Genomic DNA, 16,693 nt, shown 5'->3' with positions numbered 1-16,693 from the left:
GTTTATTGCGACAGTTACTGTATGTGCTGGCTTTTGTCCATGTGCTTTGTGTGGCCACTCCAAGTACTGCAGGCTGATTCTGTGCTTTGAGCAGCTTTTATTGAGCTCTCTCAGTTGAGACAGTCTGTCCTTTGAGAGGTGTCCTCTCCAAGCAGCACAGATTTGGAGCTTCCTTTCCCTGGAGAGGGACAGAGCACTGGTCACATCAGTGGGGAGCTTTGGCAGATGGGACACAGTGGTTGCTGCTGGGGTGTGTGGAGATGCTTCTCACCAGGAGCAGACCTCACCACCCTGGGAATGGCCTGTGCATGTATTGTGCTGCCAAGGATGGACCTGGCTGTTTGTTGTACTTGCTGTTAGTGCTGTGTCCTGTTTCTTCCACTGGAAAAACCAACAAGAAGAGCAGTGAAGTGGAAGGAAACATCCCAGGGGCTGCAGTGTGGGCAGCACTGTTACATTTCCATCACACTGAAATTGTTGCATAATGCCAGTGCCAAATGAATGTTCTATTAATAATATTGATTGCTTGAAAACTTCAAAGCCCTCCAGATTGTTGGAATCCATTATAGTGGCTGTATGTTTCTGTTGTGCATTTGTAGAATTTAATTTTTACCTATGTACTGCATGCTGGGAGTTATTTTGGTTTTCTGCTGCATGCAGTCTGCTTCCTAGGAATGCTTGACCTGTGCTGCAAGGACTAGGAAACCAGCTTGCAACCCTTCATGCTGCTGCCCTTTGTAACAAGTAAGAACTCCATGAGCTCATATTTACATCAGTTTTCTGCCTTGCTCTACAGTAAAATTTCTTATTCTGACCCAGTTAACAGTGAAACTTTTGAATATTTGTGCTACTGTTTGGGTAAAAACAAAATTTTGTGAGCTGGGAGGGTAAGATGGATATATTGCTGCTATCAAGTGCATTTCTGACAACTTAATCAGCATGAGGTACCCAAAGCCTTGCTTCTTTCAGAGTTCAATCTCTGCAGATTGAACCAGAAATCCCTTCATTCTGTCCTTTGTTGTGCTGCAGAGGCCACCAGTGTTGTCACCTACTAAAAGCAGAAATATCCATATAAACTCAGAGGTAATTTAAGGGTTGTGGGAGCTTTTGAGTGGGTAACAGCTGCAGTTAAAACTCATCTCTAAAACAAGGTGCTTGCAGCAGCTGCTTATGATTTTTCTCCCCCTCTAACAGCAGCCTGGCCTGGCAGAATGTACATGTGACCAAAGAAAAATAAAAATCTATGTGTTTGAGGGTGAAACTTGGCAACTATGTCCCAGAAAAACACTGCCAGGAGTTGTGAACCAGTTTTCAGATGGCTTAATGCAGTTAATGATCAGTTGTTTCTTTCCAGATAGTAACCTCCTTTGTGTGAAACACATTGCCCCTTACATCAAAAAAATCTGCTCAGTTGTGTGAAGACAAGATATAGTGTTACATCAGCCCAAGACTGTCTTTAGTCAGCAGGTTTGATTTCCAGAACATGATTAGGAGGATTGCTGCACAATAAATAATCCAAGTGATACGAACTTGTGCTTTGGTTTAGACTCTGTGGATTCTTTTAAATGGGCAAGGAAGGGGGAGCTGGATAAAAGTATGCTCTTGCCTAAGCAAGGGAACAAACCAGAAAAACAGATGGTGCTAAAAATAGTTTATTACCAAGGTCTAAATATGGCTCTGTGATTCCCCCCCCTTATAAATAATGCAGCTATAAATCCTGCTAGGTATCAATAAGTATTGAATTAACTCCAAACTGCTGAGTGTTACAGAACCTTTTGGCAGCTTTCCAAGCTTGGTGTTGCCCTTCATTCACAGGATCAACATTTAATTCCTTAACAGGGGGGGAAACCTGAAGAATTCATCCTCTTTGAATGGAAACATAGAGGCAGGGAGCTTGAATGAGCAGCTCCAGGCTCAGGCATCCCACTGCAATGAAGGGGAGCTGTGCTTGATGAGTTTCTGCTAGGTCGCAGCCAGGATGAATCTCCTCCTTTCTTTTCTGCAACGCATGAACAATCAAAGGCTCCTTTTTTATCTATTGTTGCCATGGAGGGCGTCCATTTAAAGTTCAAATTCCAGCAGGCTTGGGAAGAAGGAAAGGAGATAGGAGTAGGCAGGGCTGGGAGATGATAGGCAAGCATCAAAAGTGAGCTGAAGACAAGCCAGCACTTTGTCCTGTGACAGGACAGACCAGGCTGGGGGTACTTGGTTTTGAATGGATGCCTGGAAGTTTTTTGGAGCAGTGAATGAGACGCTGCTGAGGTGGCAGGCACAGAGAGCATCTGGCGTTTTGCTTTCTTTGCCTCGGCAGAGTGGGTCACAATGTGAAATTAGGCCCAAAATGGCATTTAATGAAGTGAGCCCTTGTGCTGGAGGGTCCCTGTGCTCTGACAGTGAGGGAGTATAAGCCCTGAGGAGAGTGAAGAAAAGGAAATCTCATTAAGGATGGAGGTTTCTCCCTTCTTTTGTGAATGGATTCTGTAACAAATGTCTTGCAGATACCCAGAGCTACTCATGGCTGTGTTTGCCATACCTGCAGTCAGCTCTGTGTGTATGCTTGTGGTCCTTTGTTGTAAGCAATGTGCTGAGGAGAGGAGGCACTTAAATATCTGCTGCAGAGTTGCTTTTCCTTTCTTGCAAGTTCCTGTATGTACAATAAGTTTTGTTGCTGAAAGAGCTAATGAGTACCAGACCAGCTGCATTTGACATTATGAGAAAAGAAAGGGGCCATCTATTGACACACATGCCAGGTTTCAGCCAGCTGTGGATATTTTATTTTTAATTATTACTTATCCCATCAGAAAATTGGATTATGCTAAAATTATTGGTGATGTTGTTTGGAAAACAATACAATACTGAGTTGAGCTGTGGTTCAGTGTTAAATATAGGGTACTTATAGTTAATGTGCCTAAGCTGCCTCAGAAGGTTTAAAGAGAGGTGAGAGCACTTCTCTCAGGTTCTACCATCTGGGTTTTGGCAGGTGGCAGGGGATTAAGTTATTTTTTTTCCTGTGCTCTAAATTGCAAGAGATGATGGCTAGCAGAAGTGTCGAGTAGTGTTTCATGTTTCATCATTGATATGGGAACTTTTTCCAGATTTTTTTTTGGCAAAAAAATAAAATCCCAGTGTAATCTTCTAAAATTTATTAAAAAAAGATGTTATGTCTTTGAATTTAATTCAGGGAGAGGTTTTTTTAAATATTCAGTATTTTTGTAATAACATGTTAATCAAATTAATGGATTAGTGCATTTTTGTGGTGCCTGAATGTGAGGACTTAACTCAGAAACTCAATTTTGTTCTTCCATACTGTTATCTGTTGTGAAACTTCCCTTGCTTTGTGACAGTCACTCTCTGACTTGCTGCATCATCATCTAAACAACCCCTTAAACCAGGTTGATTCATTTGAGGCTTTTCTCTGCAGAGAGGTTTATTAAAATCACTTGGAAGAGTCTTAAATTTAACTGTCACTTGGTCTTTTGTTAGTCTTGCATTGCATTGATCAGTGCCTGCTGCATGTATGCACTGGTGCATAGCTGTGATAAAAGCAGAGCAGGTATCTCAAGCCTGTGAAAATGAACTGATGGGAATTTCTCTACATCACTTAGTGATGTCAGTTTTTCCATTAGTGTGGGAAATATCGACTTGTTTACATGTTTTTTTCAAGTACATACAAATTGAAGAGATGTTTGTCCTGTTCTTAAGTTGCTGTTAGATGCAACTTCTAATGGAAAATAGCTAATTAAGGAGAGGTTTTTCTGCTTAAGTGATCTGGGAGGTGATGGTTTAGTGTGAAGGTGAGCTGCAGATAATCAAATAGCTCATCTGTTTCTATATTTGAAAATACTCACTTTAATTCTGATGTCATGTGTTTTGCAGTAAAACTTAAATACTAGCAGAAAAGGAATTTTAAATAAATGAGACTTCTGATGAGTTTCCTGATTTCAGTTTTCATTATATTAGTAGCCATGTGACTAAAACTCAAAAGGAAGTTTGCAAGCTGGAGTAGCATAAGTAGATCCTCATCTGTAGAACAAAGCACATGTAGTAATTGAATGTGTATAGTTTTTTAATTTTGCAGCTTTTTCATGCAAACAGGGGGAAACTGAGGCCATACAGTGAGAGGTGGAGCTCAGTTTTAGTGTTACCTCTGTTTTGGGAATATGAGTGTTGACTCTACCCTACACAAGTTGTATACACTTTGCTTCTCCTCTGACTTGGTATGATGTGTTTTAAAACATGTATTGCACTGAAGGATAAAGGACCTCATATATGGTTTCATGACTTTAAAAAAAAAAAACATACTGAGCATCAATTGCTGACATGCTGTCAGCTTTGGTATTTGAACCAATAAACAAACCTGTCTGAAGTTAATTTATCAAACAGAAGTTTTAGTACAAGTTGAATAGCAATCTTGTCATTTAATGTCAATAACCACATTATTTCCAAAATGTTCAAATAGCCCAAAATCAAATACTGAGCTAGAAAAATGCAGTCCTTGCACCATTCACTTTCAATCTCTGGTACTAATTCTGTTCTTCTTAAACAAATGCATTGTGTTCAATTTAACTTGTCACTGGAAATAATTAGTGGTAAAGGTCCACCTACAGTTTGAATTAATGCTCCTGGAAGAATTTACTGTTAAATTGTGAGTTTTGCATTGAGCTGAGCAAAAGATTCATAGCAGCACTTGTGCTTTGTCTGAGTGTGACTGTGCCCATGTGTCCCTCTGTGCACTTGCATAGCAAGATCTTAGGGCTTTGTGTTAGACAAGTATTTCTGTAGTGGAAAATTGATTTGGAGAAGGGGGAGCTGTTCCCAAGCTGATGGGGTAGTTTTCCCTTTTTTTCCCCCATCCCCCTCCCCTGGCAGAAGTGAACTTTATGGCCCAATTATAGAATCCCTTAAAATGCTAGTTATGATGGAGTTCCAGCATAACCCAATAATATAGGTGAGTCTGACATCTGTCAGTAACTAATGAGGGCAGCGTTGGAATCAGGATTTGGAGTTTGCTTCTCTAATTTCTCCTAAGTTTGACCCATCATATCAACTTAATGTTGGACATAAGGATAAAAACAAAATGAAAGGAGAACATGCAGGAATTTTAAGAGAAGTTGGTATGTGGATGTTCACTGCAGCAATCGCTGCATATGTGATTCAGTTGTTAAAGTAATTGTTTGCAGCTCATAGCAAAGTGATGAAGGAATAAGACCTTGGCTAAACTTCTCAGGAATAGAACTTCTCTATAAAAATAGATGACACATAAATGGCAGGAAATTAAGCCAGTATGGTCATGTTCTGAAGCCACAAGGGTCAAATCCTGTCCTGTGTTATTCCCGTGCATAATCAGTCAACTTAAACAGTGTTACTTGAGAGCAGAGTGTGGCATGGCAAGGCAAACTTTAAAATGTCACTTTTTATTTGGAGTTTTGTGGAAGCACAGCTTTTTCTTTTCTTGTCTAAATGTATCTAGTTAGAAACTGAGAAACTTATTAAAACTCCTGGGGTTGGAGGTAACTTTTTTGTTTGTGTTGTTTCAGAGCTGATTGTAGTCTGTTAATTCCTCTGTCAGAGGAATAATACATCAGAAGGCTTTGACTACCCAGGGTGGTCTTTGTTTGTGGATCCTGAATGCTGAACACTGAGAGATGGTACTGCAAGCAATCATAGTCTTGTTAAGCAGTTTTCTTGTGCTGCTCCTTTTGTGCCTGTGTTTCTGTTCAGGGATGTGTGTGTAGCTCATGTTAATGATGTGTGCGTGCCTTCTGGTTTCCCAGTCTAAAATGTGGAAAAATAGATGCTTCTTTCATCTGTATTAATTAGAAGTGGTTTAAACTAAGTCTTTGTAAAATTATTTTGTCATGTTACTAAGGAAGATGGTAATACACAGTTTGTTTCTTGTTTCCACAGCCTGTTTTCTTTCTGAAAGGAAAGGTAATAGTTCTTGAATAGGAAAAGAGGGAATGACTCTGGCAAAGCATGAATCACTTCTGCTGGGAGAGAGCATGTGCTTACATTGTTTCCCTCTGTGTCCTTCTACTACAAAACCAGATGTGTTTATCATCCCTGTATGCACACAAGTGGTGCAGCTGTTTGTTCATCACACCATTGCTCATTAGTGCTGTTGGCTGATTGGATTTGCCGGACCAAAACCTCTTGAGCTTATGCAGCTCAAGCACAGTAGAGGCCCAATTCCATATTGTCTAGCTCTTCAGTCTATCTGTAAGGAGAATAAATTCACTGTCCATAATAGATGTGTTTAGGGTCAAGCAGCAAGTAGAAATTTATCTGGCTGGAGGTGTGCAAAGACAATGGTTTACATTAAGGCAGAAGAATTTCTGTGGTACTGCAGAGACCCCTGACTGCAGCTGTTGCTGAAACAAGACCAGAGCAAGAGCCTATCATCCAGGTCCTTTCCCTGTTCTTTCAGTGCCCTTTGGAATAATTTTTTTATGTGATGCTTCTTTGTCTTTGAAGAAATCTGTTTTAATGCATGGGTGCATTTCAGATGAACAGTGCTACTGTATCTAGGAATTTGTCCTATTTGCCTTAAACCTCCTTGTCCCTGGCCCAAGCTTTGTACTGTATTATGCAGAGAAACAAAACAATGTCAGTGCTCCACTTTGGCACTGTATTGATTATTAGTCACTTCAGAAGAGTTAAATCCTCTATGTGAGCCCCCTCTGTTGTAGCTAATGGCATAATTCATAGCATCTGTAGGTGCCTGCTGGACTGCTCCTAAGAATAGCTGAAACTTTCTCTGCTTAATTACATGCAGGTGGAATAGGTAGGCCTGATGTTTGTGGAGTGTAATTCCACATTCTTGCAATAAAAGCTTGCATGATTTATACTTACTCAGACAGCAAAGGTAAAAGGTTACAGTTCACAAATCCACTGAATTAGAAAATCTAAGAGGCTAACATCTTGATTAAAATTCCATACTGTAAAATTTTAAGATGTGGTTTAATGTTGATCTGGGCTTTATAAAGGGGAAAATTGCTATATGCTCACCCTCTCCATGTTAGCACTAGTGTTGAATCATATTCTTGACTGTGTTGCATTAAGTACTGCATTAACTTGCTTAGCTTTCAATTTGTCTTTAAAAGCAAACAAAAGTTAACCCCTGAGATGAATGGTCCTTACCTGTAGAAGCTGTTAAACCCCCAGCACTGACTTTCCTGCACTAAATTGCCTCATCCAACCAAAATGTAATTGTTAAAGGAATAGCTACAAAATGACAGTAGTTTAGGTGCTTAAATTCAGTTTAAATACTTTTAGGCTGACAAACTTTTTTCTTTTATCTCCTTAAATTCCTTAGTTTCTTATGTTACTTATTGTTGGGACTACACTGAGTGCATGTACTCTGTAAGCATGAAGAGGGTGAGTTGATACTTCTTAGAGGGGCTGGGGATGCTCTCAGTTGGTCTGATCATCTTTGCAAACCACTAGAATGAAAAGATACTTTGTTTGAGAGGTTGTTTAGTTTGAGTGTGCAGTTTACTATCTTAGGTGCAATCTCATGTTGGATGATTTTTAAGTCTTGAGTTTGGGGCAAAGGGGAGTAGGTATTTGGGCATTGGTATTTTTAATTCCTGATGTATTTGGGATCTGCCTGTTGGGATTGGCTGTTTGGATTGTGGTGTGATAGCAGGGATGTTGATTGGGTCCTACAAGTTTCCAGGTTAGGTGAGTAGGCCTGCTGTACAGCTCTGGAGGCTGCAGTGCCTGAGTTCTGAAATCCCCTCACCAGTGCTGGGGACCCTCTGTGGGTTCAGTGATGTTCAGTCAGGGACTGGACCCCGATTTCCCCTCCTGTACCCCACTCTTTGTGCATTTTATTATTTCCACTTGGAGACTTTAACTGTTCCAGTGGTTTCTTTCAGTTACTTCACACAATGAGCAGCCTTGTATTGTCATATCTGAGCATAATTAGATAAATTTAGCATTTCACATAAATATTTCTTAGGGTTTTTTTTAAATTTTCAACTAATAGCACTAAATAGAAAACCAAATTAAATCACAGGTTCTTGTGGCTTGTAAACAAAACTTATAAGGATACTGTGGCACAATTTGGAATATAAGCACAAATATCTAGGCCAATAAATAGATCAACTTTCATGGTAGACTACACCAGAAAACTGCACACTTAAATCTAGAACAGTCTGGCTAGTGGGAGATGAAAGCCTGTTACATCATGATGCTGTTTAGCATCTGATGTGAAATGAGTTGATGGCAGTTTCTTTCCCTTCCTGGGCACCTACATCTACAAAATTGAAGTAATCTTTGAAGATACAGCAGAGACAAAGCACTGAACTATTGTCATTTCACTTTGTAGCCATAGTGCTGTGTATTGCTGTCAGCTTGTATTGATTTTTAACTGGGTCTTTGGCATTGCAAATAGAGTTTTACCTTATTTGACTACAAGAATTGCAGCAGTAATTCTTTATCTGCTGCAAGGGATAGTTATTATAGTTCAGTGTCTAATTATGTGGCAGAATGTTAGAGGCTGTTTTCTCTTTCTCATTCATATCCAGTATTGCAGTTCTTTTCTGATTACTAGCTATAGATGATGACATAAACATTGCCTTTTGAATATATAAAAGTACATGTTAAATTTCCAGGAAAACGAAGGATAAGTGCAGGGCTAGAAAGAGAAAAGAGCATCTTTGGCTCTTTGAACAGAGGTTTGATTTTGCCCAGGAAGGTGTCAGGAATTTTCTTGGGATTTGATGGTTTCTACATAATGCATAAATAAAATGTTCTTGTTCACTACTTGTTTTCTAACCTCATGCAAGAAAAATCATTCTTTCTCTTTTGATTTATTTCAAATGCATAACTTAAAAATCTTCAGTGATTTTAGATCTGAAGCATTTTCCTAGACACTTGAGTTATAAAATCTAATGTATTTCTGCACCTTTTATTTTCTTGTTTGAACAGGGAGAGATTCTTTCCCACTTAACTTTGGGTTTTAACTTATAGTGCATTAGCAAGCCTCAAGCACATAACATCATGGAGAATACTATATTGTTTTCCTCTTGTCAGCACCACTTTGTATCAGTGAAGCAGCATTTCTACTCACTTGCAAGAATCTTGAAAGAAAAGGTTATCTCCAAACACTGGAGTGTTCACAAAATGCTTAGTGCAATTCAAGACAGAAAAGTCAGTCATGTCAAGAGATTTACTTTACAGAAAGATTAATAGTTGGTTACATAAACACAGCATTTTTTCATACTATTTTTCACTTTATGCATAGTAGAAGATGCAGGAATTAGTACTGTGATAGGATATTTTTAAATCTGTACAACCAGTTGACATTTCTAATCATTTATAGTAGACATCTCCAGCTTGAATTGTCCCAGGTGAAAGTATAAATGTAAGTAATTATGTGCATGAAGTGAACATTCAGTGTAGAGGGAGGGACACCCTTCACATCTGTGTGTGTTTGGGTGTGATGTCAGCCAGGTGAAGGTTTGTTCTCAGTGTGACTGAGAGCTCCTCAGCACCAGGCTTTTGTGTCAGTTCTTATAAAGTCCTTCCTTAAGCCTTCCCCTTAATCTCCTCAAGTAACAAGTTTGTACCTTGGTTGGGTTTTGTTGTTGCTGAGACTCAGCTGTGACCTCTTTGGGGACAGGTTGGTGTCTGAAACGTGAATGCATTGTGCTGTTGGTGCTTCTGGTATGAAGTTTAACTATGAGTTACTATCAGTAAAGGCATTTTTTCGAGCCAGTCTCACTAATCTACAGGAAACATAATTCAGGGAAGTGAAGTAAGGACCCATGAAGCTCTCAAAGAGAAGTGCAGCCCATCTAACTTGCCCCATCTCCATCAGCTGGCTAGATACAAGGAAGGAACAAAAAAGCCACACGTTGCTCCATGCTTGGGTTCTGCTACTTTGGTATTTTACTCTTGGATTAGATGCTGATACTCCAGGAAATTCCAGAATCTCCTCTTTATGAGGATCACTGCACCATCCCTGTGTTTCACATTACTGGTAGAGAGACCTTCACAGTTGAGAAATCCTGTGTGCCAGTCTTTGATGCCACAGGAGATGCTGCTTATAGGCAGAAGTCTCAGGATGGGACAGGAAGCAAGCCAAATAACCAGTGTGAGTAGTGGATGAATTCCCTCTCTTCCTAAGCCTGAGACTTCAGGGAGCAGCCCATCCCGTGGTGATGGCTGGTGCTGGGAAAGCAGTGGGGTGGGCTGAGGGCTGGTGGTGGTTTCAGGCTTGCTCAGTGTGCCAGCTGCTGCAGCTGCACCTCTTGAGAGCAGCTGGATCTTCAGAGCCACGGGCTGGACTTGGAGCATGATGGGGGCTTGGGGGAGAAGCATGAGAACTGCTGCTCCCATTATACACTAGGTTTTCATGCACATAAATGTCTTATTTTTTCCCTTGACTACTGTAGCAAATGCTCTAGTTTTGTTAGGAAAACAAAAACAACCTTCTTATTGCTTCTTATATTTGGAAAGTGATGTATTATGGGTTTCTGAGCTGAAGGTTTAATAAAGAGTACAGACATTAGCTTCCTTTCAAGCTGCTCTGGGCCTTTCTTGTTTGCTTTGTGTGGCAAGGGTCTAGAGAGATTTCTTTTATTTCCTTCCCCACCATTGTTTTTGGTACAAAGTTGGGGTTTTTTTTGTAATATTCAGACATTTTATCGCCTCACTTCTTTTAAAACTCTGAGGTTCTTTTTTTTCCCCCCTTTTTTTCCATCACACAAAAGAATACTTCTAGCTGATTGAGTTCTATCCATTGCCAACTGTGGACTCTTTTGTCTTGCTAGTCCAGCATCCTTTATAAAATGAGGACCATTGAGCAAGTACTCGCAGGCTCCCCACTGAGCACAATTGTTCTTGAAAGGTGTGGTACTGTACCAGTGTAACATGGAAAGCTGCAGTTCAGAGGGCCTGAATGCATTGCAATTTCTACCTTTTGCTTTGTGAAAGGAGCTGGATTGTGCTGCGAGATAATAAATCCACCTATTTTTAGTTTGTGAGGTTGTGACAAGTGGGTGAACAAAGAACCAGTTGAATGCACTTGCTGTTGTGTTGAAACCGGCTAAAAGTTCCCATTCAAGTGGTTTCAGCACAGTGCAGCTAACAGGCAATTTTCCATTTATGTACACAAACCTTCTAGAAGGACAGCTGTGTGGTTGGATTAATTTCTAGCAGTAAATTGAATAAAAGATATTTTGAAGGGGGACTCAGGAATTCCTTTTTAAAACACTGAAAGCAGAACCTTCAAAGCTTCTCTTTATTTGGTTCCTATCCCTCCCAGTACCTACTGTAAGTTTAAAGAACTGAAAATATTGTCCCCTATAAGGAGATAGAACACATCTTGTGTTTTTCAAAGCAATGAGATAGACTTAGAATTAAAATATACTTTAAAGTTTTTTGCTTTAAAAATATACTGGCTTGCTTTTAAGTAAATAGGAGAGAAATTGGTACCTGTTAGTCATAGAAAGAAACTCAAATGTTTCTACTTGAATGAACTGTAAGTGAGCTATATGGAAGCATTTTGAAAACAAGAATGTACATTGTACCAAAGCTGTTTTCACAGGGGAGTGAGATTTGAAAATAGAAGTCTTTTGATCATGCAAGGTTATTTATCTTGTTGGTGTTAGTCATGTACAAAACTGGATATGGGCTTTAACCATGGCTGATCAAGACTTTGGATTCCTCCTGACAGCAGAACTATGACCAGCAGTATTTTTTTTTTTTTCTTTTCTGAGAGCTCATCCTTGGATGGAGGCCTTGGGGTTACATAAATCAGCTCCTAGATGAGGTCTTGTTTGTTTGTTCAAATAAACTAGGTTATCCCTTATAGATCTTTCTGGCCAGAAATGTGTAACTTGTTAACTACTCATCTAATGTGAGATATGAAAGCTGTTGGAGCAGGGGAAGAGCAAAAGAAACCTCTGATCAGTAGAGAAATGTGTTAAATTTGTGCATTTTTGAATTGGTGTGTTAAATGTGGTGCAGGCTCAGGGAATGCTGCTGCAGTGCCCTCCCCATGGAGGGGCAGCAGTGCTGGGGCCACCATCCCATCCCAGTGCTGCTGGTCACCATCAGCCTGCCTGTGCTGTGGCTGAGCTCCAAACCTGGAGTGCTCTGCTCTTTCCTGAGCTTTCCCTGTAGATTTGATGTAAGTGTGTCCAAGGAACTCTGTGACCTTGCAGCATGGCATGGGGTTGTCTGCAAGGTGTTCCAGCCTAAGGGATCAAGCTAATTCCCTCCCCTAGTGAGCTTCCCTCTTTTAACCAGCTGTATACAGACAAGGCTAATTCAAATTTCTTATGAATTTGTGAAGTTGTGTTTAAAAAATACAAAAAAGATACTGGTGAGCCCCCTTATGTGCTGATGTGCATTGGTGAAGTAGGAGCCATTACACTATTCTCTGGAAGAGCATCTGGAATGCAGCATACTAGCAATGTTGCAATGTTCCTATTTCAAATAAACAAATATGAAATACTTAACAAATGACAAATTGGGGGAGGAAGCTGGAAATGGGTGTGAAAGTTGGTCTTGTTCCCTGTGGATCTCCCTGTAATCGAATGATTGCCATGTGTGAGACTGGAGTCACTTGACCAGTGAGAGACTGAAAATGAGTGTGACATTATTCTATCTTGCACCACCTCTCAGAGGAGCCCTGGCTATTTCACCTTCCTTTCTCTGGGTGCATGCATGAGGCACAATTTGGAAGTTTCTTACATCTTAAAATTGAAGTTCTGCTCTGTGTATTTGTTTTTTCTTAAATGCTCTCTGGATTCTAGCCAAGGGTCCCTTACAGCTTCATGAGGAGCTAAGGCAATTTTTCCTTTATTTCTGATACAGACGCAGCCCATTTGCTGAGTGTTTCTTTTCTTTTGCTGTTGTACAAATAAAGATTAGTGCCCCTCTAGTTTTAATATTCTTTGAATTTAAACAGAATTGCTCCTGAGCTCTTGTTCAGACAGTACCCAGCTGAAAGACAAGCTGAGCTGACTCTGGAGCAAGATGCTCCCAGTAGAGGCTTGGGTTTCTTCTGTTTGAGATTACCCAAATGTGCCAGTTGTCCTGGCAGCCTCACTGAGGTGACGCCTGAGGGCTCATTGTCTACAGGGGAAATTAATTGTTGACCAGGCTGCAAGCAGCTGTCTGACCTAAATGCTGGTGTCACCAAATGCTCTGGATTTGCCAGAAACCCAATACAGCAAACTGGGTGGGTGTCTGTCTCTCCTCATGTAGTTGACAAGGATAGGTTTTTGGATCTTCTTGCATAAGAAAGGGGACTGTTTTTCTCACAAATGAGCATCTAGGCAAAATATCCATGCAAAGCCTGGCTGTGTAGTAAGTAAATACCATTCTTCCTCTTTCTTCATGCCTCTCATTTCCAGGATTACTTTAAGCACGTGGCACTCTTGAGTACATACACTCAAACCATACAAGAATTTCAAAAATTTATTCTGTTCCTCCTGTTCAGTCATGGTTAATATAGTCATGGTTTCTTTTTTTTTTTTTATTGCAGACTTTAAAAAATTCCAAAAGTCTTTGCTCGCTTGACTATGAAGATGATGATGATGACACACAAATGAAGACAATTGTGTCATCCCCATGTGACTCAAATGATCTTATGAACATCATCACCCCTGGCTCCAGCCCGATGAAAGAGCAGCTGGATGAAGGGAGGCACCACGGGCCATGCCAAGGTGGCTTCAGAAGAAGGGATTATAAGAAAGCAGACGCCGTGTGCGAAAGCGACGAGGACACGAGTGATTGTGAGAGCACTGAGGAGGGAATCTTCCCTCTAGACTGTGGGGACTTGGACCTAGAGCAGATTGAAAACAACTGAGACTCCACGTTGTGTGCTAGAAGCAGAATTGTTCTAAATTAAAGTGATAGAGGATTACCTTTGCCATGCATAATCCATGTCCCTGAATCTCTGTATTTGCCTATTTGGGCTTGTGTAGAAGAAATGTTTCAGGTGGGGGAAAAACATGAACCATTGTTACCTGTTTAGTCTATTGGTCAATATGTGGATGACAACAACAACAAAAAAAAGTAGGAGGTTAAATGTTATTTTGAACATTAAGGAATAATTTTGATTAAAAATTTCCTAACAAATATTTTGCATTTTTATGGCTTTTACAGTTCTGGAGAAAAAGCATCTCTATTTTGAAACGAATTTTCAGAAGGGCATTCTATAAAACTAAATCTGTCTACAGTGATTCTGGTGCGGGTCTATGTTGCTTTTGTTAAAGAGCTTAATGTGAAAAGTGAATTGCATAATGAAATTGGTAATAAACCTTCAGATAGAACTCTTAAATATCTGGTTGACAACTGGTCCAAAATACTTAACTGCCATCTTTGACAGTGTCTGGTTAAAAAACAACTTCATAACATGTACAAATGTTCTTTTCATACGTTCAGGACTTTTTGATCAAAATATGGTAGTGACCTTAAAGGTTAACATTTTTCATTATTTTACTACTTGAATTGTTTTCTAGCCTGAAGCAATGCTAATTTAGGTGGGCTAAAACTGCAAGTAGCTGCCCACCTACTTGGTCATTATGTTTTCTGTGTTTCAAAAGAATGTACAACAAGAGCACTTGAACTTTTAGACAGGGACTTTGTAATGATCAATTCCCCAGGAGGTGATCCCTTCAGCAATACTAGAAGGAAAATAGTCCTTGAATTAAATAAAATGACATTTTGCTTTGCACTTGTGTCTGGTCATGGATTTCACTGGTGAAAAATGCAGTAGATTCTGTAATGGAGTACTTAGGTGTGGAATTTGGTGGAGAGGAAGGGCAGATTTCTGGTCATCTGAAAGAAAAGTGACATCAGGCTTGTCTGGAGAGCTGTGGAATAACTCATGCTGGATCCCAGAAGTGTCTCAATGATTACATTCACTGGAATCATCTCAAATGTCACACTGCTCTCATTGCAGACTATTGCAACATGTACTTTTTTTTTTTTTTTTTTTTTTTAGTTCAGCTACAATAAGGAACATCTTCAAGGGGGAAATTCATCTCAATGGTGTTAAATGGGATAGGGAAAGGAAGCTCAGGTAATGGCATTTGAGTCCATCATGTTAGTGTGCTTAAATGAGCCAACTTCTACTGGAACTTGTGACATAAAACCAAAACACAGCAACCAGTCAGCTAATGCAATATGATTAAAATATGAAAAAAAACCCTTGAGGAATATGCCAAAGGCTGTGGCAAGGTGTGATACAGGATCCAGCCATGTGATTAGGGTCAACCTTTGATCATAAAGGGATGTCCCTTAATTACTGAACAAGTGCACATAACTCAGAAACTAAACAATATTTTAAAAGGGTGTTCAGAAAGATGCTCTGAACTTTTTTCTCGCTTTTACAGCTTGTACTGCAACTGGCAGTGGTCTGTGCTGTTGATACTGGCATGTGTGTAGTAAGGTGCAAGAACACTGCAGAGACTTGCCAGGTTCTTGGTGTGTTACTGCACATTGTGTGGGAGCAGTGAAGCCACTCACTGTGGATGAAAATCATTCTCCTTTTTCTAGAGTAAATAAAGGAGTTGCTGTTGGAGCAAAGACTTGAGTTCCTTCAGAAGCTCCTGTTGGGACTGTCTCACCCCACAGATGCTTGCTGTGGGGCAGCACAGAGCAGACAGGTGCTGGCACCTGCAGCCAGTTGGAATAATTCTATGTGATGAGGAATCACTATTGTTGGTGCTTCCTCCAGAAACAGTGAGTGAGGTACAGCCAATTCCTCATGGATAGATGGGAAAAGTGCTGCAGTGTGGTGATGGAACCACCCAGCTCACTCCTGGACTGCAGGTGCTGGCTGTAGAATTGCTTTTCCTCTCTGTGTATTCTTAATTGAGCAGTAGAGGTAAGTAAAAGTAAAGTCCAGTAAGTAAGTAAAATCCAGCTTTAATGCTGGATTGTAGCAAAGGCCAATGGTACAACTGGGATCACTTAAAAGCTAATTTACCTATTTAAAAGCACTAGTTAAAAGTGTAATGGCACAAAATGAGATAGCTAATGTGGCAATCCATTTAGTTCTTCCTCCCCCAAAGAAGACAAGCTTCTGGAAGAAGCAAAAGAAGAGAATGCCTCAGAGGACACAGAGAGAAGGAGGCTAAGATGTGCATTGTCAATGAAAAAATAACAAGAGCTGAAGCTATCAATAAGATGGTGATAAAGCAAAGGCAAGGGTAGACAACCAGATAATATTTGTTCTGGCTTTGAAATACAGCCTGCCTATGGTGTTGATGAATTGCTTTTGTAGGTGTGCTGCTTTCAGTCAACACAAAGCCACATTCCTACCCTGATCCTTAGAGTAGGAAGGGCTTTCCCAAGGGAAGTTACAGATACATTTGCTGATAGTAACACAGGACTCAGCCTCCTGCTAAGCCAGCTGTTAAAACTAAATAGCCCTTTCATGGAAACAAACAGCAAGGAGTGGGTTTCAATACTGAAGAACGAATTTCATGACAGTAGGAAGCAGTAATTATCTAGTTTAGGCTCGTGTTAGTCGGTGACAGGAAAATAAGCAGTTGAACAGCTGTGCAGTGACACTGGTGAATGAAGAAATCTGCTGGAAGGAATCTATACACTTAGTCTGCAGATTCCAGTGTGTAATTCCCCATGAGAACCAACAGCAAAAGGAATTGTTGGTTGAAACTTTCTTCAGATGGGGCAGGCTTGGACTTTGCATCCTCCCCATGAG

At 40.3% G+C, this 16,693-nt stretch overlaps 1 protein-coding gene across 4 annotated transcripts in view; it reads left to right on the top strand.

Moving 5' to 3' along the window:
- Window positions 1-14,698, top strand: part of FAM53A (family with sequence similarity 53 member A) — a 68,792-nt gene extending 54,094 nt beyond the window's left edge. For all 4 annotated transcript variants that reach the window (XM_079306622.1, XM_079306619.1, XM_079306621.1 and 1 more), the window contains exon 5: window positions 13,505-14,698. In XM_079306622.1, the coding sequence (XP_079162748.1) occupies window positions 13,505-13,828 (324 nt within the window). In that variant the 3' untranslated portion in view covers window positions 13,829-14,698. The remainder of the gene's footprint in view (window positions 1-13,504) is intronic.
- Window positions 14,699-16,693: the final 1,995 nt, after the last annotated feature.

The sequence above is a fragment of the Erithacus rubecula genome (genome assembly GCF_903797595.1).
Source record: "Erithacus rubecula genome assembly, chromosome: 5".
NCBI lineage: Eukaryota > Metazoa > Chordata > Aves > Passeriformes > Muscicapidae > Erithacus > Erithacus rubecula.
Note: the sequence above shows the minus strand (reverse complement) of the source record. Positions and strands in the feature narration are given on the sequence as shown.